The 23,338-nt window shown below is 42.2% G+C and overlaps 1 protein-coding gene across 10 annotated transcripts in view; it reads right to left on the bottom strand.

The window, feature by feature from the left end:
• Positions 1-23,338, bottom strand: part of CARMIL1 (capping protein regulator and myosin 1 linker 1) — a 362,886-nt gene that overhangs the window by 112,975 nt on the left and 226,573 nt on the right. For all 10 annotated transcript variants that reach the window (XM_056132249.1, XM_056132250.1, XM_056132255.1 and 7 more), the window contains exons 18-21: positions 14,951-15,032; positions 13,975-14,074; positions 13,818-13,872; positions 1,619-1,791 (exon numbers count right to left, since the gene is read on the bottom strand). In XM_056132249.1, coding sequence (XP_055988224.1) covers positions 1,619-1,791; positions 13,818-13,872; positions 13,975-14,074; positions 14,951-15,032 — 410 coding nt within the window. The remainder of the gene's footprint in view (positions 1-1,618; positions 1,792-13,817; positions 13,873-13,974; positions 14,075-14,950; positions 15,033-23,338) is intronic.

Raw genomic sequence — 23,338 nt, 5'->3', positions numbered from 1 at the left:
GGTGGGAAGGTATAAGAGTGGTGGGATCAGTGTTGGAATATTAAATGTAATAAACTACTGTAAATAAACTTTATGAAAATAAAATAAAATTAAAAAAAAACCAAAAAGATACATCTCTCAGAAGCAAGAGTGTCCAAGCACAAAGGCGTTTTTGGGAACCAGGAATGACGCTCATGTCCCACAAAGCAAGAACATGCTTTTCCCACATCAGGATGTTCTTAACACATGTACTGCTCCAACAACGTGAGAAACAACATACAGCAACAAACATAAACTGACCATTAAGTTGCCTATGGCTGTCCTAGCCAGGGCATTCTACAGCCCGCCAGGTCTCATGGCCTCCCGGGAGTAACGCGGTATGTGTATCTGAAGGTGGAAGTTATAAAGAAGCTCATCACACCCATGATGAACAGAAAAACCTGTGGGGCCCAAGGCCTTTTCCATTTTAAAGACCTGGAGAGAATCTGGTCACCATCAGAGTTCCCAACTATTCCCTGACAGCGTGAGTAGCAGTTTCGCGACCTTCTCTTTCCTCATGAACATCACAGTGATGGTTCAAGCACACACGCTGTTTGGGAGGATGGTGCCAGTTTGTTTACCTTCAGGATGTGAAGACGCCAGCAATGTCTGAGCCTCTGTCCAGTCCCCTGACCCTGACCCAAGGAGTGGCTTTCATTTGCCCGGACCATGCTGGCTTCCCTCCCCTAAGCATGTTCCTCCAGAACCTTTTAGACACACATACTGGCCCTTGGAAAATTGTCAATTTTTTTTTGGAGGGGGGGATGGTGAAGGGGAAGGGGACAGGCTTTTGTTTAGTTAGAAGCTTCAGATCATCTCATACTGAAGAACAAGGAACTTTTTCTTTTTTTTTTTTGCTTTTGGGTCAGACCCAATGATTCACGGGGGTTACTCCTGGCTCTGCACTCAGAAATTACTCCTGGTGGTGCTCGGGGGACCAAATGGGATGCCAGGAATCGAACCCAGGTGGCCCGCGTGCAAAGCAAAGTCCCTACCCACTAATACTATCGCTCCAGCCCCCAGAATAAGGAACTTCTGAGATCAAGGGAACTATGGAGAGACAGAGGCTATGGCAGGCCATGAGGGCTGACTCTTCCTTCACCCCGATCTCTCTGTGTAGCTGAGGGGGACTTGGGGAGTACACGGCTCGTGCAGAGCCTGCACTGGACTCCGCCGATGAAAACTGCTAATGAGAGGCGGCATAAACTTGCCTTTGAACCAAGACCCCTCACCCCTCTCCCCTGTAACTCCCTTTCCACTGGGAGGAGTGGTAAGGGGGCAATCGGATGCCAGGCTCTCAATCAGCACACTCTGCAGTGTGCCGCTGCCCACTGGTGCCAACTGGCACTGATGACTGACTCTCCCAGCCTCAGTCTGACAGGAAGCAGGAAACAGTGACTGCGCCCAGTCAGGCCGACCTCACCAGGGGCACCATTCAGATGACTGAATCTTGGAGCCCCTCCCCCACATCTGACAGAGGCTGGAGCTGGGCACGCCTCTCCCTCCCTGCTGGCCTCACGGGACATGGGGGAGATGGGGGGACAGGGGCTTGCCCGTTGAGGGTCTCTTCTGGGCCGAGGGCCAGCTCTGCCCCGCCTACCTGAGCTTGGTGTTGATCTGCAGGGCCTTGGCCAGCATCTTGGCGCCCATGTCCCCCATGGCGTTCCCGCTGATGTCCACTTTGGTCAGGGACGTGTTGCTTCCCAAGGCATTGATGATGATGGTGACGTCTGTCTTGAGCTTGGAGTCGGCCAGGGACAGGGACTGCAGAGGCTACAGGGACAAAAGACAGCATTCACCCAGGCCCAGTGACCGCTGTGTGCTGCAGAAAACTGGGGGGACTCAGGGGCCGGGGTAGGGGGTAGGGGAGGGGATACCTCCTGCACCAAGTGGCCAATCTGAAACCTTCTGGTGCAAATACAGTGATCCCCGGGGCCTATCGGGAAACGGGCTTTTGGAGGCATTTGAATGTCATTGCTGAGCAGTGCCTGGTCCTTTTCAAAGAGAAGCCCCGGGAAGAAAAAAAAAAAAAAACCCTGAGTGGCCAATGCCAGCCCTTTATGAAGCTAATAGACAATAAATAAAAAATACTAGACAAAAGTCTCATCACGTCAGAGAAGCTGCAAGATAAAAGTGGCATCTCAAAATACTAGTAGAGGACAAATGTAAAATAAAAACCAGCCAGGATTAACAACCACTGTTACTGGCCACTGTGCTGAATCACTATGTGGACCAGTGGTTACCTGCATTTACTGCAATTACGAGTATTGAAGTACAAGCACTTATAGGCTTTTTTCACTTAACCTTCCCAGGTACCCAGTATTTGATGGTCTCCCAGTAGGTATTGTTAGCTCAACTTCCCTAGTGAGAAATGGAAATGTTAAGTAGCTCAGCAAAGAGGCTGGAGTGATAGCACAGCGGGTAGGGCGTTTGCCTTGCACGTGGCTGACCCAGGTTCAATTCCCAGGATTCCATATGGTCCCCCTGAGCACTGCCAGGAGTAACCCCTGTGCATCGCCAGGTGTGACCCAAAAAGAAAAAAAAAAAAGCAGCTCAGCAAAGTCACACAGAAAGGAACAAAACTGGAACCAAGTTCTCCTTCTAGATTTTGTGCCTCTGATTCCTCCCTGGCCTTGATCCTAAATATTTGTGACCATCACTCTTTGCTTTATCTTTTTTGGGGGGGAGGGTGGAATGCAGTGAGGTTTGGGGCACACTGGCCTTTCTCCCGTACCATCTCTCAGCCCTTTACATTTATTTTAAGTGCCTCGGAAGACACACTTAGAAATAAGGAGAAGAGTCAATGTGGAAGTGATCTTTTCATTACTTTGCACCGGAAGGTGAATCCAGAGAAACCCTTTCACTGCCCGTGGATACTGAGGAGCGAATAGTACAGCTGCTTTTTGATCCTGAGCACCATCTGGGCTGATCCCTGAGCACAGAGCCCAGGAAAGCTTCTGAGCAGCATAGGGTGAGGCCCCAGAAACCGCCCTCAAAAAAGACTGGATGTCACTGAGTCTCCTTTGGTTGACTTCTACTGTATCTAACAAAATTAAGAGTTGGCTTGCTAATGTCCCCAGTTCAATATGCTTCATTTACGTTGGCTTCCGAGCCCCATGGGGCATCTGACCTCTCACTTAGCGAGACCTGAAGTATCAAAATGCCGAAATTCCCAGTGTGTTCGGAGTCAGAATTTAGACAGTCCTGGAGGATCGAATCTGGATAACTTCTAGATGTTTTCGAGTGGTCTATGAGCCCAACTGGGGGGTGGGCAGGGAGAAGGAAGAGGCTGTTTCATAGCCAGCAGCGCTCAGGGGCTACTCCTGACTGTGGTAGATTTGCTGGGGTTCTTCTTAGTGAATGCTGTGGTGACAGGGACTGAAGCAAGAAGGCTGCATGCAAGGCAATGGCTCTAACCACTATACTATCTCTCTGGGTCCCTGCAGTACAGTGTTTTGTGTTTTGTGTGTGAGTATACTTGCATGTGTTAGGGATTGAATGCAGAACTTCACCCATGGAAGGTATGTACTCTGCCACTAAGTCACATTATGGCACTTTCAGTCACTATTTAAAAAAAAAAGAAAAAAAATTTAAAAATCGAAAAGTAATTTTACACTGAATTACCTTACACTACAAAGTTACAAAGATATTTGTGTTTTGGTTCTGTTTGTGTATTTGTTTTGCTTTTAGGACCACACTCAGTGGTGCTCAGAGGTTACTCTTGGCTCTGCACTCAGAAATCACTCCTGGCTTTGCTTGGGAGACCATCTGGGATGATGAGGATAGAACCAGGGTCAGCTGCTTGCAAAGCAAACGCCCTACCCACTGTACTATCTCTCCAGCCCTTACAAAAAGATATTTGTGATGGAGTTTCAAGCATACAATGTTCCAACACCAGTTCCTTCACTAGTGTCTACTTCCCTCCACCAATGTCGCCAGTTTCCCTCCCACTCAACTTTTTTTCCCTTTCAGGCACTGTGGTTTACGATACTGTTACTCCATTTACTTTCTCAAGATCTTCCATTCACGGGCCAGAGAATGAATCAATGGGCTGGCCTGAATGATTAGCACGTATAAGACCCAAGTCTGTTATCTGGAACCATATGGTGATCCAAGAACCAAGCTGAGAGTAGCTTTTGGGCACTGCTGGGTGTGGCAAAAAAAAAAAAGAGCCCCAAATCTTCACTCAAATAAACGGGGAAAAAGACTAAACTAAAAGCTCTTCAGATTCCAGAAATGGGAATATTTTAAATAAAAATAAAAGCAGTGTTGTTTTCATAAGTAGCCTTAATCACATTTTCTCATCATTTCAATAGTCTCTATTGAACTACCACCAAAAAAATGATGTATTGCAGCATCTTCCCTATACTGGAAAACTGCCAACACTCCAAGCTAGTGAGTATCCATTCCAGTACGATATTCAAAGTCTAATACACCCCAGTTAACACTTAAAAATAACAGGCGAAGTCATTAATGTGAGCAGAACAGCCCGACTTACATGCATATTTATAAGGTCATCCATCCTTGATTTATCACACTTCTATGTAACATCACTCTCCAAAGTCTTGCTCTTTCTCGTCAGAGCTCAACAAGCTTATCCGAACATCTCTCTCTTGTTCCAGGCATTCCCAGGAGAAGCAGCCTGGCGTGGCTGAAGTACTCCCAACAAGATCCCCTGTCATCCTGGGCCCTCACTGTCTCTCTGTCCCCCAACTTTGTGTGTGGCAGCTGCCAAGACTGTCTCTAGCTGAGGTGATACTCTGGCCCACGAGCATGGAAGGTAACGTGCGATTCTGGACCAGAAAGGATTCCACAGGGGCTGGAGAGACAATCCAGAGGTCAGGCACTGACTCTTCCCTGCTGTCTGCCCTGGCCTCCCCAGGTTTCATCGTTGGCACCCTAGATGGTCCCCCCAGCACTGCTAGGAATAAGCATGAGTTACTCCTGGCTCTGTGCTCAGAGCTCACTCCTGGCTCTGTGCTCAGGGCTCACTTCTGGCCTCTGTGCTAAGAGCTCTTTCCTGGCTCTGTGCTCAAGGCTCACTTCTGACTCTGTGCTCAGAGTTCACTCCTGATTCTGAGCCCAGGGCTCACTCCTGGCTCTGTGCTCAGGGCTCACTCCTGGCTCTGTGCTTGGGGTTCACTCCTGACTCTGTGCTCAGGGCTCATTCCTGGAAGCTCTATGCTCAGGGCTTCCTCCTCAGTCTGACCCAGAAGCCAAAACCGACAATAACAACAATAAATTCCATGAGTTGTCAGAATATCAGTTATAAAAAGAGATCAGATAGCGAAAAGTGAAGAGGTTTCCTTGAAAAAGAAAACTGGCCCGCCCCCAAGGGCCTGGGTTCCTCTCTGGGCACGCGCAACTAGAAACAGCCCCGAGACAGCCGGTTTTCAACCCCTGAGCCGCGTGGGACGGGCACAGAGGCCCAGCTCTGGGCAACAAAGCTGAACGGCTCCAATTCCAACAGGTACAGCCCGCCCCCAAGGGCCTGGGTTCCTCTCTGGGCACGCGCAGCTAGAAACAGCCCCGAGACAGCCGGTTTTCAACCCCTGAGCCGCGTGCGAGGGCACAGAGGCCCAGCTCTGGGCAACAAAGCTGAACGGCTCCAATTCCAACAGGTACAGCCCGCCCCCAAGGGCCTGGGTTCCTCTCTGGGCACGCGCAACTAGAAACAGCCCCGAGACAGCCGGTTTTCAACCCCTGAGCCGCGTGGGATGGGCACAGAGGCCCAGCTCTGGGCAACAAAGCTGAACGGCTCCAATTCCAACAGGTACAGCCCGCCCCCAAGGGCCTGGGTTCCTCTCTGGGCACGCGCAGCTAGAAACAGCCCCGAGACAGCCGGTTTTCAACCCCTGAGCCGCGTGCGAGGGCACAGAGGCCCAGCTCTGGGCAACAAAGCTGAACGGCTCCAATTCCAACAGGTACAGCCCGTCCCCAAGGGCCTGGGTTCCTCTCTGGGCACGCGCAGCTAGAAACAGCCCCGAGACAGCCGGTTTTCAACCCCTGAGCCGCGTGCGAGGGCACAGAGGCCCAGCTCTGGGCAACAAAGCTGAACGGCTCCAATTCCAAACAGGAGACATTCCCAACTCCTCGCCCAGTGCCAGGGACTCTTTCCGGAGCCGCGGCCGCTAACGCGGCCGCGAAATATTTTCCCACTACATATGCCATAGGAACCATAAGCTAACTTCTTAGATGGAAACTTCTCTATTTTAGCTCAGCCACTAGAAATACATTTGCCAATAACTCATAAGCCTATCTTAACTCACACTGCATATCAAGCAGAACGTGAAGGACTAAACCACACCTCTCACAATGGTAAAGCAACGCAAAAGCCCACCAAACATTCATATTGAAGAGTCTAGCCCAGATGACACCAACAGTACTGTAGTGTTAGACAACCTCTCTGACAAGGAATTCAGAAGGGAGCTACTTAGGATGCTTAGGGAATTAAAAGAAACAATGGAAACCAATGCCAATAGAAGACAAGAGGATCTGAAGGCAGAAATGAGGAAAATGCAATCAGAAATGTCAGACCTGAAAAATCTCGTAGGCGAATTGAAAAGCTCAGTGGAAGGCCTCAGCAGCAGAGTAACAGCGGCTGAGAACAGAATCAGTGAGCTCGAAGATGAAGTTCAGAGACTCTCCCGAAAAGAGCAGAAAATGGAAAAGAGACTCACAATTCGGGAACAGATGGCAAGAGAAGATCGTGATGAAGCCAAGAGGGGTAACATAAGAATTATTGGAGTCCCAGAGGGACAGGAAGAAAACCTCGATGAAGAAGAAACTGTCAAAGACATCATTGCTACAACATTTCCAGAGCTGAAGAAAACTTGTGACCACATTCAGGAGGTCCGAAGGGTACCAGCTAGAAGAAATCCGAATAAAAATACCCCAAGACACATTCTGATCAAAATGACCAAAACCTTAGACAGAGACAAAATTCTGAAAGCAGCAAGATCGAAGAAAGAAATCTCTTACAAAGGAGCATCCTTAAAATTCACAGCTGATTTTTCTGATGAAACCCTCATGGCCCGAAAACAGTGGAGGGACATAGTAAAAAAACTCAATGAAATAAATGCCTCCCCCAAAATACTTTTCCCAGCAAGACTCTCATTCATAATAGAAGGAACAACACACAGTTTCACAGACAAACAACAGCTCAGGAACTTCATAGACTCAAAACCATGGTTACAAGAACAACTAAATGGGCTACTTTAAGGCAAGAAAGGCCGCTCAAATACACCCAATTTTAACATAACAATGGGACAAAATCCCATAACAATAATCTCTCTCAATGTCAATGGGCTAAACGCACCAATTAAAAGACATAGAGTGGCAGGATGGATTAGAAAATTGAACCCAACATTCTGCTGCCTGCAAGAAACGCATCTCAATAGTCAAAGCAAACACAGACTCAGAGTCAAAGGCTGGAAAACAATCCTACAGGCAAACAGCTCCCATAAAAAAGCTGGGGTAGCCATCCTTATATCAGACCACATTGATTTCAGAGTGAGGAAGGTCATAAGAGACAGTGAAGGCCATTACTTATTGATCAGAGGATCTGTACAACAGGAAGAACTTACAATAATAAATGTATATGCACCTAATGAGAGACCAGCAAAGTACTTAAAACAACTACTCATAGATTTGGAAAAAGACATCAGTAGCAACACAATACTAGTGGGAGACTTCAACACTGCTTTGTCACCTCTTGATAGATCAACCAGACTCAAGCTTAGCAAGGACATACTTCATTTGAGGGAAACAATGGAAGAAAGGGACTTAGTAGATATATACAGGACACTTCATCCACAAAAAGCTGAATACACATTCTTCTCAAGCGTACATGGAACATTCTCCAAGATAGACCACATGCTGAGCCACAAAACATGCCTCCATAAAATTAAGAAGGTAGAGATTGTATCAACAATCTTCTCAGACCATAATGCGCTGAAATTAGAAGTAAATCACACACAAAAACAGAAAACTAAATCAAACACCTGGAAATTAAACAGTGCACTATTGAACAACGAGTGGATTAGACAGGAAATCAAAGAGGAAATCAAAAGATTCCTAGAAACGAATGAAAATGAGAACACGAGTTACCAAAACTTATGGGACACAGCAAAGGCTGTGTTAAGAGGAAAGTTTATAGCTCTACAAGCATTCCTCAGGAAGGAGGAGCGAGCACACATAAGTAACCTAACCTCACAGCTTAAGAGCTTGGAGAAGGACCAAAAAAAGGAGCACAACCCGAACAGGAGAAAGGAAATAATAAAACTCAGAGCAGAGATTAACGAGATGGAAACCCAAAAAACAATCCGAAAGATCAATGAAACCAAGAGCTGGTTCTTTGAGAAAATTAACAAGATCGATAAGCCTCTAGCAAAACTCACAAAGAAAGGGAGAGAGAAAACCCTAATAAACCGAATCAGAAATGAAAAGGGGGTCATTACAACAGAAACCACAGAAATTCAGAGGATCCTCAGGGAGTACTTTGAGAAGCTTTATGCCACGGAACATCAAAACCTCGAGGAAATGGATGAATTCCTAGACTCCTACAGACTCCCAAGGCTGAACCAAGAAGACCTGGAATACCTGAACAGACCTATCACCATCAAGGAAATTGAAATGGTAATAAAAAGTCTCCCCAAGCACAAAAGTCCTGGCCCGGATGGATTCACTAGTGAATTCTTCCAAATCTTTAAAGAGGACTTACTCCCAATACTCTTTAAGCTTTTCCACGAAATTGAAATATCAAAAACACTTCCAAACAGTTTCTACGAAGCAAATATCACACTGATACCAAAAGCAGACAGAGATACCACAAAGAAAGAGAATTACAGGCCGATATCCTTGATGAACACAGATGCAAAGATCCTCAACAAACTACTAGCAAATAGAATCCAACTACTCATCAAAAAGATCATACACCATGACCAAGTAGGATTCATCCCAGGGATGCAAGGATGGTTCAACATTCGGAAATCAATCAACATAATCCACCATATCAACAAAAGAAAAGATAAAAAGCATATGATCATATCAATAGATGCAGAGAAAGCATTTGATAAGATCCAGCACCCCTTTATGATGAAAACCCTAGCCAAAATGGGTATAGAGGGGACCTTCCTCAACATAATTAAAGCCATCTACCACAAGCCTACAGCAAGCATCATCCTCAATGGGGAAAAACTGAGAGCCTTCCCTCTAAGATCAGGGACGAGACAGGGATGCCCACTCTCTCCACTGCTGTTCAATATAGTACTGGAAGTACTTGCAATAGCGATTAGGCAGGAAAAAGATATTAAGGGCATTCAGGTAGGAAAGGAAGAAATCAAGCTCTCACTATTCGCAGATGATATGATACTCTACTTAGAGAACCCAATAACTTCCACCAAAAAACTCTTAGAAACAATAGACTCGTATAGTAAAGTTGCAGGTTATAAAATCAATACCCAAAAGTCCATGGCTTTCCTATACGCAAACAGTGAGAGAGAAGAAAGCAACATGAAAAAAACAATCCCATTCACAATTGTGCCCCAGAAAATCAAGTACCTAGGAATCAGCTTAACTAAGGAAGTAAAGGACCTGTACAAAGAAAACTACAAAACGCTACTTCAGGAAATAAAAGAGGACATGAGGAAATGGAAAGATATCCCCTGCTCATGGGTCGGGAGACTTAACATTGTCAAAATGGCAATACTACCGAAAGCATTGTATAAATTCAATGCAATCCCTATAAGGATACCCATGACATTCTTCAAAGAAATGGAGCAAACACTCTTGAAATTTATATGGAACAATAAGCCCCCACGAATAGCTAAAGCAATTCTTGGGAAAAAGAAAATGGGAGGAATCAACCTCCCGAACTTCAAACTGTACTACAAAGCAGTAATAATTAAAAGAGCATGGTACTGGAACAAAGGCAGAACTGCAGACCAATGGGACAGGGTTGAATACACTGACATCTCTCCTCAATCATATGCTCATCTAATCTTTGATAAAGGTGCAAGTAATGTGAAGTGGAGTAAGGAAAGCCTCTTTAATAAATTGTGTTGGCATCACTGGACGGCTACATGCAAAAAAATAGGCTCAGAACTCTGCCTAACACCATGTACAAAAGTAAGATCAAAATGGATTAAAGACCTCAACATCAGACCAGAAACCATAAGGTACATTGAAGATAAAGTTGGCAAAACCCTCCATGACATTGAAGCTAATGGTATCTTCAAAGATGCCACGCCACTGGCCGAGCAAGTGAAAACAGAGATAGATAAATGGGACTATCTTAAACTAAGAAGCTTCTGCACCTCCAAAGAAACAGTGACCAAAATACAAAGACAGTCTACAGAATGGGAAAGGATATTCACCGAATACACATCTGACAAGGGGTTGATATCCAGGATATACAAAATACTGGTTAAACTCCACAAGAAGAAAACATCCAACCCCATCCAAAAATGGGGCAATGAAATGAACAGAAACTTTCTCAAAGAAGAAATCCGAATGGCAAAAAAGCACATGAGAAAATGTTCTACATCATTAATCATCAGGGAGATGCAGATCAAAACCACAATGAGATACCATCTCACACCTCAGAGACTGGCCCAAATTCAAAAGAACAAAAGCAACCGATGCTGGCGTGGATGTGGCGAGAAAGGGACACTCCTTCATTGTTGGTGGGAATGTCCACTGGTTCAGCCCTTCTGGAAAACAGTATGGACGATTCTCAAAAAATTAGAAATTGAGCTCCCATTTGACCCAGCAATACCACTCCTGGGAATATATCCCAGAGAGGCAAAAATGTATAGTCGAAGTGACATCTGCACTTGTTTGTTCATTGCAGCCCTCTTTACAATAGCCAGAAACTGGAAGAAACCTGAATGCCCAAGAACAGATGACTGGTTAAAGAAACTTTGGTACATCTACACAATGGAGTACTATGTAGCTCTTAGAAAAGATGAAGTCATGAAATTTACATACAAGTGGTACAATATGGAAAGTATCATGCTAAGCGAAATGAGTCAGAAAGAGAGGGATAGACATAGAAAGATTGCATTCATCTGGGGGATATAAAGTAACAAAGTATGAGATTAATACCCAAGAATAGCTGAGATCAGCACCAGGAGGATTACTCCATAACTTAGAGGCCAGCCGGGTATCCTAGAGGAAAGGGCTATTCAGATAGAGAAGGGAGCACCAAATAAAGGATGTTTGGAGGATCCTCCCAGGAGGGGAGATGCATGTCGAAAGTAGACTATGGACTGAACATGTTTGCCACTCAATGCCTCTTTTGCAGACCACAACACCCAAAAGGAGAGAGAGAACACAGGGGATTGCCCTGCCACAGAGACGGGGGGATGGGGGGATGGGGGTGGGAGGGATATTATCCATGGTGGTGGAAAATGGGCACTGGTGGAGGGATGGGTATCTGATCATTGTATAATTGAAACCAAAGCACAAAAAATTGTAAATCTACAACTTTAAAAAAAATAAAATAAAATAAAGGGAAAAAAAAAAAAAAAAAGAAAAAGAAAACTGAAAAAGAGAGCCCAATTGTGCCAAAGTGATCCTAAGAATTTTACAGTCACATGGCTCAATCCCTTACGTTCACTTGCTCACCTGAGGGCCATACTAGGTAGTGCTTAGAGACTATCCTGGTTCTGTGCTTGGGGGCACGCCTCACAGTGCTCATGGAGTACTGGGTATCAAATGAGGGCTGGCTTCATGCAAGGCAAATGCTTAATCTCTGTACTCTTTTTTCTGGTCCCAGAAATGTACTTTTTTCTAAAAGTAAAAAAAAATTTATGATTTCTGGGAGCCTGAGAAATAGGACTTCCCTTGCGTGACTGGGGTTCAATCCCCGGCATCCCATATGGTCTTCTGAGCACCGCCAGGAATAATTCCTGAGTGCATAGCCAGGAGTAATCCTGAGCATTGCCGGGTGTGGCACAAACACAAAATTAATTTCCCTAAGATGCATGCTATTAAACAGCGCTTAGGGATGAATATTAAATATAATCCTACAATATTAACTTCCCTAATCTTTTAAACCTGGACCAATACTGGGAAATGGGAAACTCTAACAAATCAGGGTGGTATAAAGTCAAATTAAATATGTAAAACAAACAGCTTAAAATCTGAAACGCATAAATTGCATTCTAATTATGCTCCTAATTTTAATAACCCCGTAGAAGAGCAACAAAAATCTGGGGTTTATTAGTAAATGAGGACATAGGGAAGTGTCTGAATTCATTACATACTAATGAGTTTCACTTCTAACCCACCGGTGGAAGTGACATCGAAGCCACAAAGAAACAGAAGAGAATTTTCTCCTACCTCTAGGCGAGGGGAGGGGGCAAGGAAAAAAAAAAAAAAAGAAAGAAAATTTCCTATTTCTTTCCATTTCTCATGCTCTGAACTTTCTCAGAAACACTGTAGAATCTGCTTACTCTACTTGAACTCAAAAGGGAAAATGATATATATATTTTTTTTTATTTATTTTTTTAATTTTTATTAGTGAAACACCATGAGGTACAGTTGTAGGCTTACAAATTTTTGTGCTTGGGTTTCAGTTATACAATGATCAAGTGCCCATTCCTCCACCAGTGCCGATTGAAAATGATATATTTTTAAATATGCTAGATCTGACACGATTGATACAGAAAGCCACTCGTGGCTCACAAAACCAGCTATGACAAAACCTGAGTAAGCTGACTATTTATAGTAGGAACACAAAGTGATGTGGATTTTAGGAACAGAGAAACTGAGCCGAGTGATCAAACTGAACTAAGACAGGAGAAGAGCAAAACATCAACAAGCAGAAGAGAAATTTAAGGAGTCACAGACGAGGTCAGAATGAAAGGAATTAATGACAGAGTGCTTCTTCCTTTATCCATAAGATATCTTTTTTTTCCCCCAGAAGCATTTTAAAGAGCAGCAAAATGCAACACTCCTTAAAATTATAGTTCTTTACCCTAAACCAAGTGTAGATAAGGAGCAATTAAAGGGAATAAAAACATAAAGAGGACTAATAGAGCTCAAGGAGCAATTCAAGATGGGGGACAACTTGCTGGCTCTTATAATTCCACGTAATTACTAGATGAAATTCAAATGAGCAAGATGACAGTTCTCGGCATGATCTAAGGTCAGAAAGTCAAGCAGATTGTAAAAATTCCTGCTTGCAGTTGAGTGTCTGAGCTGAAGTTAGGAAACAGGAATGCTTATGAAAATGTGGGCTTACAAGGCAGTTGATATTTCTTCTCATCTATTAGTTACAACCGTCTTATAATTAGTGATGGATGGAATGCATTGAAAAGGAAGCCATTTTTATTTAGTTATTTTAATTGGGGCAGAAGAGGGGATTTCCAGGCTGTGCTCAGGATGGTCAAGGGCTATGACTGGTGACACTCAGACTAGCCAAAACAGATGGTCCAAGCTGAGCCCCAAGGACTTGGTATTGCTTGGCCCCTGAGGTATTAGGCATCACCATGACCACAACCCACAGTGCTCTGGGGGCGTGTATTGTCAGGGATCAAATAGGGGGGTCATGGGCAGAAAAATCAGGCACCCTGGGTCTTTGTCCTATCTCCCCAGCCTAATGAGTCCAATGTAAATACATCTTATGAATGTAATACAGAATCAACACTATTACATTAAAAAAAATTAACAAGGCACATCGAGATGAGATCATCAGAAATTATATCCTAGCATTAATTAACCCAGTGGACAGAATTTGTAAGCATGGCAAAAAAAACCACTTAGTAATAATAAAAACACATGGTAATACTCACTGATTCTTCATCTTGAATCATCTGTACTAAGTTGTCCAACACGGGGGTCAGATTTCTAAAGAGATTTTAAAGATGTGGAGAGTGGGAATCAAGTCAAAAGCCTTCAGGAGACTGGTTATTTTCATCATTGTCATATAAGAAAATTCAAAACTCTTACTTGGATTTCATATTATTAAAATTTTTGCCTAACGCCAGGTGTTGTATTGATCTGTTTCTACTGAGCCATACTATTAAGGTAGAGAGGTCAGATTCTAGACCTGAAAAGAAGCAGAGTAAGTGAAGAATCAAAACACATGTTAAAAAATGAACCCACCGCTGGAATAAAACGACACAAAGGTGACAAGCAGCCGATGGCTACCATCTTGAGAGAATACTCTTTATTTCCAAAGGAATCTGGGGCCCTGCTTTTAAGTCCTATTATCACACAAGGATAAACTCATTCTCTACAAAGACTTAACTCAGTCTCTTATGCAACCAGTGGCTAAACAAAGTCAGCCAGGAGGAGGAAGAGATAACTGCAACGATACTCCTCTTTCTCTAGTACTTTGTGGGAGAAAATTCCAATATGCTGTTCACTGGTCTGTAACTTCAGTTCACAGAATGAAGCAAAGGAATAAAGCAAAGGAATGAAGCTTCTGAATAAATGGGGAGCTTTATCATCAAGAATGCAAAGGTTCACCTCAGATCTTTATCAGTTGTTGTCAATAGTCTTAAATTTGAATGAAAAAAAAAATGCATATGGAACCTATGCAATTAACTCAGTAGGAATCAACTCAGGAAGACTTCAGCATCACTTTAGACCACAAGTAAGTTCTGCTGTTAAATTTCCAAGTCCAGTCAGGTATGTGGCTTGACAGTAGAGTGTTTGCTGTGTAGCTGTGAGGCCCTGTGTTCGATCCCTATACCAGACACACACACACACACACACACACACACACACACTCACACACACACACTCACACACTCTCTCTCTCTCTCTCATCATCATCAAAATTAAAAGCTAAAAGTCTTATTAATCAAAAAGGGAAATGATACTTTCACAAATGTTTTATCTAGATTGGGCTAGAAGATTACTCCCCTTGACTAACTGACTTCTAATCACACTTTCCTTTTTTTGCTGGTTTTGCACTTACCGTTGTCGGAGATGTCGAGGCTGGTGATGTTGTGGATTTCGGCAATGCAGCCTTCCAGTACTTGAGCGCCTCCTGATCGCAGCTAAAGAAACACAAACCACAAGCGAAAAGTGAACCCTTCACCTACCCAAGACGGAACCAAAACGTTAAGGAGAAACACAGTCCTAAATTTAGTACCAAGGAAAAATTTATCAACTCCTAAAACGCTGTTATCAATGGTGAGGAACCAACTGCTAATCACTGTTGGATTTCCCCAAACCACACAAAACTTAAAATCCCTAGGAAAAGAGAAAAAAATCAGTCAACAATAACAACAAATGGATGTGTTTACCCCTGAAGAATTTTCTTCATGGCTGACTTTGGGAACCTAATGATTTTGTGACATATGACTAAGGAACTGGTCCATTGCACTACTACTGATTTTAAGTGAGAATTACCCCCCTACCCTCATGTGTTTGGAAAATAACCAAAGGAAACAATGAAAACAAACTTGGGGCTAGAGGGATACCTCAACAAGCTGAGCACAGGCTTTGCATGCCTGGATTTGAGTCCCAGCTGCACCTGGTCCCCCCAAGTACTCCCAGTAGCGGCTCAAGAGCACAGGGTGCCAGGAGGGCCCTGCACTGCCCTCTCCTACAGCATTGCACTGCCTGGTGTGGCCCCCAAAACAAAATCAACATTGTAAGTCAACCACTTTAGGATGAAAACGGCCCAATTCTTTTGTTGTTGTTGTTGTTGTTTTTTTTTTTTTGCTTTTTGGGTCACACCTGGAAATGCACAGGGGTTATTCCTGGCTCTGCACTCAGGAATTACTCCTGGCGGCACTCAGGGGACCATATGGGATGCTGGCAATTGAACTCAGGTCGACCGCGTGCAAGGCAAACGCCCTACCCTCTGTGCTATTGCTCCAGCCCCTGGCCCAATTCTTAACTATTTTCGAGAAATGGTTTAGAGGGCTCATGGTTATGACAGGTGAGGACAATTACGATACGATTTACAAAAACCAGCTACAAGGAGGGAAAAAAGACTAAAGATTATTATAGGTGTTTTCAGGCAGGAGAGATAGCATAACAGGTAGGATATTTGCCTTGCACATGGTCAACCTGGGGTTCAATCCCAGGTACCCCATATGGTCTCCTGAGCACCTCTAGGAATGATCCCTAAACACAGAGCTAGAATATCTCCCCACGTGGCCCCAAAACAAAACACCTATAGCTCTACTAGGAAAACAAAAAGAAATTATTATTCTCATATCACCTATTCTATTTCAAGAGAGTACTAGAGAGAAAGTGTATAGGAAGCGGTGCTTGCCTTGCATGCAACAAGACCCAATTTATGACCAATACAGATGTGGCAAAATACCCCAGCACAGAGCTGGGAGAGCCCCTGATCACTATTAAATGTGACTCAAACCCTCTCCCCACCCCCAAAAAAAGCATAAAGAGAAAGGCAACGAATCGATGTGAGTATTTGTTTTCCTTCAGTAAGATGCAACAGTTCCCAACTTGGCATCTCTTTGCTCAATAAACTTATCATCCAATTATGAAGGAAAAACAACCACTCATTGGGAATCTGCTATACACTAAAGAATTATAGTAGCGCCTTTACTCACCTAGAAAAATTCAAATTAAAAAAAAATTACTTCTTTCTATACCAAATTTAGAATACAGGGCCAGAGAGAAAGTACAGGGGTTAATGTGCTTGCCTTGCATGTGGCCAACCCTGGTTCAATCACTGGCACAACATATGATCCCCTGAGCTCAGTGTCAGGAGCAAGTCCTGAGCACTTCCAGGTGTGGCCCAAACCCTGCCCTCACCTACATAGATAAATAAATAAATACATAAATAATCAATTATAATTTAAGGCACAACTTTCAATGTGTTCAAGTTTAGAGGCAAAGATTTTCTGATACCCTGGGCCAAACCTACCAATTTCTCTATTTGCTTATGTGTTCTGTAGAGGTCTGTATAGATTATCATGACCTCTAATCAGGAATATTCCAGTTGATGTGTTTAAATTCAATCTGTTCCACATTTGATGATGACAGCAGATTATTCTAGGGGGACACATGAGAATTTACAAGGGAAGTGTCACACAGAGGCCAAGGACCAGAAAGTTATCTACACTTATCTATGACCTCCTGAGATAGAGCAAATATATATTTACAAAGCATTTGGGATTTTATCATACGTCATCCTCTACTTTTTTTTTTCTTCTTTCCCCTTTGGAAAGAAAAAAAAACCTGGCAGTGTTCAGGGGCTATTCTTGGCCCTGTGCTTAAGAGTGACCCATGATGGTGCTCAGGAGACTATATGCACTTCTGGGGATGGAATGGGGGGAGGGGGCTCAGGGGGAAGGCATGGTGGCTACATGCAAGAGGAAAAAAATCAGCAAAGCAAAGCAAGGTAAAAACCTCCTGTACTAGCTCTTCAGCCTCTACTTGACAGTGAGCAACCCGTTCCTTAATGCCCCTGACCCCTATCTCCCATTCATTATAATTCAGATTATATACCTCTGTATTCTCAATTGAAAAGAGAATCATCACCATCTATGTAGATTGCCTGTACATACATAATAAATCAATCTTTTTTTCCTATGAGTCTGTTTGATGATGTTTTGATTACTTAATCAGTCCAGGAAGAACCTGAGAGAAGAGGGAAATTTCCCGTCTACCCCGACACATCTAATAATAAAAATCAAGCGCATTTTTCGTGTGTTTCAAAATCTCTCTAGCAATTTGTTTTTATAGTATTTCTTGTAAAGGCACTGGTTTAGGATAAGTTGGGAAATCTTAAAACAGTTTCTTCAATCACAAGTAAGTACGAGAATCACTGCCTCGGGCCAGAGTTGGTGAAATCCTAAAGAAGTAGCTACAGAAAAGCAGGCAGTGGCAGAGCTAAGGCAGAAACTAATTTATGCAAACACTTCAAAGAAACCCAATTTGATTTTCAAGCATGGAAAAAAAAATGTTCTTAAGATAAATGTTAGCACGGGCATATTAAAAAATTTACTGTTTGTTGTCAGTGATTTTTCTCTTGAGAAGTAAAGTTTCTACAAGAACATTTCTACTTCCTATTATATAGTAAAAAAAAAACATTCCATCTATAGATACGGAAAATACAGGTGACATTTATGTACTCAGCTGTGTCTGTTTAGTGCATAAAAACCCTTGGCTGCTAATAGCGAATATGTCTAGCACATATGCACAAAACATTTTCTAATTGATAAAAGCAGTCAAATACATCAGTAGATCCTAATACATTGATACATAAAGTACTTACACAATGGCCAAGCTAAGGGAGCCCAGGGGAAATAAAAACAAAAATCATTATCAGCAGTAAGTACAATAAAAGCAAGAAACTAAAATCTCTATCAATATTCAGGGTCAGAAGACAGAGACAGGTTAAGGGGGGGAAAAAAGCTTCAAACTAAAATTTGCTGACACCTAAAACTACATTACTGATAAATCAGTGTTAGCACACCAGATAGGACATGATGTAAAGTAGAAGGCAACTGATCTTAGATTAACAAAACATAAACAGAGAAGGCTTAACTTATAACAACATCTGAATAATCTCTCATACAAGGACTTTATGTCTCCGTGATGAGATACAACAATTTGCACTAAGTTTCTTCTAAGGAAACATTACTTGATTATTCTGTTGGCCAATTATTGATAACAAGCAATATAAAATAAATTACTGAAGGCTTGCTATGGGGGCAGGCTTAATGGGTGGTTGAGAAAATTGGAGGGAAGGTGTAATGGTGGTCGGACTGGTGTTGGAATACTGAATACCTGTAACAAATCATCCTGAACAACTTTGTAAACCACAGTGTTTATATAAAGTGTAAGGGGAAAATTTACATATGTAGAACTCACCTATTCCATGTAAAGTCCAGAATATATTAACATAGAATTGCTTTAAGAGTGTTAATGGCAGGTAAGACATAATTATTACCATAACAAGATCCAAGTATAAAGTAAAATTTAAGGCAATATACTTTAGATTCCAGAGTTGAAAATGTGTATATGTAAATAAAAATAGGCATTTTAAATATTGTATGAAACGGTTTTAATGTTCTTATTTACATAGGCAAAAGTCATATAGCATTCACTAACTGGTCCTTACTGATTTATTTTCTGATCATTTTATTTGCCAATTCTTAAAGTTTTGTGAAATAAGCAATATAAAATAAATTCGTTAGGTGCCAACGGGGACAGATTGGGACTTGGAGGGAAACTGAGGACATTGATGGAGGGAAGATTACACTGGTGGTTGGAACACTAAATGCTTGAAACAACTGCATAATGAACAATTTTGTAGATCACGGTGTTTTTAGTAAAAATCAATTTTAAAATAAATAAAATAAAAAATAAAATACGATTTGTTCCCCAAACAAAACTCAGAAAGTTAAATAAGAAAATAACTGATCTTCAGTTACCAAGAACATGCAATTGAATTCACTGGTTATTTGACGCTTCAAATTCCCAAAAAGCTAAAGCTTTCCCCAAACAGTAAAAGCTCTTCCATTATAGTAAATGAAAATCCTTTTAAATGAATTTGCATAATTAGAGGCTGTGTCTGCCTGTGTGCATGTAAAACTGGTTTTTAAATTACCCTCATTTGGATCCCACACACTAGCATTATTTAAAAGAAAGCAAGATCAAAGGGGAGTAAATGTGATTGAATCAGTGAATACTTTTTTGAAATGTTAAAAATAAAATCACATTTTTTCCAAGAGAGAAATATCCTTTCACTCAAGAAAGGTGGAACCTTTCAGATGATATTCCAAGTTTGAATAACTAGTTATAGATAATATTCAAAGGCCCATACTGCAGGAAAAAAAAAATAAGGAAACCTCAAATCTACAGAGAACTTGTAATGATTCATATTCTTCCTCAAGATCACTAGCCATTTAAAAAGCCATGGGAAATATTATAGGTATAAAATATAACATATTATACATATAAAAATATAAAACAACATGCCAAATTATGATCCTATCTTCTGCAGGGATACAAAAAATATCATATTTGTTCAGAAAAATGTTCTGGCATAAAACTGTGAATGATAAAGTATCCTCTAAGGAAAAAGAAATGACACCATCCCATTCAAAGGGTTCTTTCTGATTGAATTTGATGCCAAAAGACAATTTAGAACAAAAGAGACAGGTAGACACAGTTATTTTCAAGTACAAATAGCTGTGCATATTATATTAACTGCCTATCTGCTTCATGTGGTAAAATCACATTTTTCCATTTCCACTCTAGTCTTGACCCAATAATAAGAAAGTGATCCACAAGTGATAATGTAAAAATGCTAACCAGACCCCACAAACCTGCCTTTTCACTTCAAAGTGGGCTGAAGGATTCTCAAATTGAACGGGTTTGCTTCAAACACTTCTACTCACACCTTCGGCGATAACCAATTCATCACAAATTTTTTATCTACTCTGCCCTTTTTTCTACTCATCATCAAAGCACCTGGCAATGAATCATGAAATCCTGTGCTGGGAATTTCCTGCACCCAAGCCTGCAACCAATCCTCCTTCACCTGAGCTGAAGCCTTTGTATCTCCTCTAAAGTGTCCAATTTCTCCCTCTGACTGGGAAGGAGATTAAGCTCTGAGGATTTAGTCTCAACACTTATCTATTCTTCTGTGGAGGTGTAAAGTAATAAGATTTTAAAGCACAGTTTGGAATACAAATTTACAGCTTCCTCCAGGTAGACAGGCACACGGGGAAAATTCATCAGATGCCAACATCACCACCACCGTGTACACCGGTTCTGAAACACTTCCTTTGGGATAACCTTGCAGACAACTCAACAACATTTGCAGATGCTAAATCCTCACCCTTTGAGAGGGAATTAAGATCAGTCATCAGCCATTCATAGGCAAGTCTGGGCCATAAAGGATTTTATGTCAAAAAAATAGGGTGATAAATCACTAAGACTAATTCTTCTTGGAAGGCTGAAAACAGCTCTGAAGGCAGTGCCCCAAAAGTAATATAAATTAAAAAAATGTAAAGCTTTTAAATCAAAATCTTCAGAAAGGCAGTACTGATCTAGGCTGTCGTTCCTAAAATTAAAGTAAGATTCCTCTACCGTGGGCTGGTAGTACATCAGGGAGGGCATTTGCCTTGCATGTGGTCGATCCAGATTTGATCCCTGGCTTCCCATATGGCCCCTAAGCATCGCCAGGAGTAATTCCTGAGTGCAGAGCCAGGAGTAACCTCTGAGCATTTCCGGGTATCATCCTCCCCTCTTCCAGAAAGAAAAAGAAAAAAAAAAAGGGAAGATTCCTCTACCGGGGTTGAGGCTGTAGTAGAGCGGGTAGGGCACTTGCCTTGCATACTGCCAACCCAGGTTAAATCCTTGCACCCTCTAAGGTCCCCAGAGTCCCAGCGGGAGATATCCCTGAGCTCAGAGCCAGGAGCAAGCTCTGAGCAGCACTGGGGTGGCTTATCTCCCCCAGATTCCTCTACAGTAATTCTCTTCTTCCCCATTTAAGACCCACACATGTTAGACTCAGCATCAGGCCAAGTATTACCCTGACAAATGAGCATGGCCCTGTATCACAGGTGAGGAGTAAAGGCTGAACAGAGGCCAATAACGTGAATCACTCCACAAACAAATGGCTGAACCAAGCTGGGGGTCGGGGTGTCTCTGCTTTGCTTCCTGTGAGTCCTTGAGCTATGTTCCTACAGAAATCACTCCTTTTGCTACCCGAAGACCAAGGGGAAAAAAAGAAAATGACAACTTAAGGGATCTGAACCACCCAAAGGGACACAGAATTTTTTTTTCCTTAAAGTAGAGAAATTATCCTTCAGAGTAAGGCTAATTTCAGAACTTGTTTACTAAGCCCTTGGAGATCAGAAAGAACAGAGCCCCAAATTTCAGATTTAAGGTATTTTTGTAATGTAGGTACTGCATGAAAGCATGGCATTTTTTTAAGGCACAGAATGTGTATTTCTTCTCTCATTGAAATTGACAAATGTGAGATGCCCCTCTTTCTAGGGAATACAGAAATACCCTGGAATACTCCAAGGATAACTCACCATGAGAGGTGAGAATGAACAGCAAAGGAACCAGCATATGGGAAGAACAAAAATAATTTGCAGAAGCAAAGTTATTCTAAACTTCCAATCTAGACCTGTTTAATTCCTACTTCAAAGGTTATTTTTCTCTCTCCTTCCCCAAACTCAGTCACCATCTGAAATGATGGTCACTGACTTTCCATGACAACTTGATTTCAGAGTTGATGAGCGGCCAGTTGCTGTTTTATAGTAGACTTGATGGTGCATTTAAAAACATAAAAAAAAAAAATTTAAAGGGGGGGTGGGGGACTGCAAGGTTGTTCACCTTTGTTCTCTGCATCCTTGGTGTGGATGGGATGATGGTTTAGTGGTACCTGTAGGGGGCGCTAAACTCAAAGTGTCAACATTGCAAACCGCTATACCTCTCAGGATGGTCAGTCACTCTTCCAGGGGAAGAAGTCATCCCTGTGGAAATGACTTCCCAAGATGCTAATGGTGATGTGGACAATTTGCATTTCCCAATACTCCCTGATGGGGCCATTTCTCTGATCATCAAAGAAGGTGAAGTGATTCTTTCTCGATACTGATGGGTATTTTAAGTGGGGTTGATTGAGTATGGTAAATATTTAGTAAATTTAGTAAATATTTAGTAAAAATTTAGTAAATAGAGACTTTCTACATACAAATTGTTTTTAAATTTCTAAATTACCGAATGTCGTTCTTCTAGTGAGCGATACAAACACTCAAGCACCAAGTGACTTAAAAAGTGCAATGGTTTCTACATGAATCATATTGAACCCCATAAAGGAGAGAGGTTTATCACACAAATAAGACCACTGAAAGCAAATTAAATTTGGATACCCATTCAAAAAAAAAAACAAGATGACAAGGCACAAAAATTTTGCAAAAAAATAAAACTGTTTCATCTATCTTTATGTGCAGCAATAAAACTTGTAACTTAAAAAAATACTGGCAGTGGGGCAGGAGCGATAGCATAGCAGGTAGAGTGTTTGCCTTGTACGCAGCCAACCCGGGTTCTATTCCCAGCGTCCCATACGGTCCCCCAGCACCGCCAGGAGTAATTCCTGAGTGCCTGAGCCAGGAATAACCTCTGTGCACTGCTGTGTGTGACCCAAAAAGCAATAACTAACTAACTAACTAAATAAATAAATAAATAAATAAATAAAATTTCCATTAAAACAAAAAAACACTAGCAGTTTTGTCATTCAAGCTATGGTATGTATGGTGGGCGAACACAGAACTGATTCCTCATCTCCACAGCATCCTATAAGCACACAATCCACAAAGAAATGGACAAAATTAAGTTGGAGTGATAGTAATAAGGGCCA

This window comes from Sorex fumeus, unplaced genomic scaffold, assembly GCF_029834395.1.
Source record: "Sorex fumeus unplaced genomic scaffold, SorFum_2.1 ptg000094l, whole genome shotgun sequence".
NCBI lineage: Eukaryota > Metazoa > Chordata > Mammalia > Eulipotyphla > Soricidae > Sorex > Sorex fumeus.
This window is presented reverse-complemented; position numbering and strand designations above follow the sequence as displayed.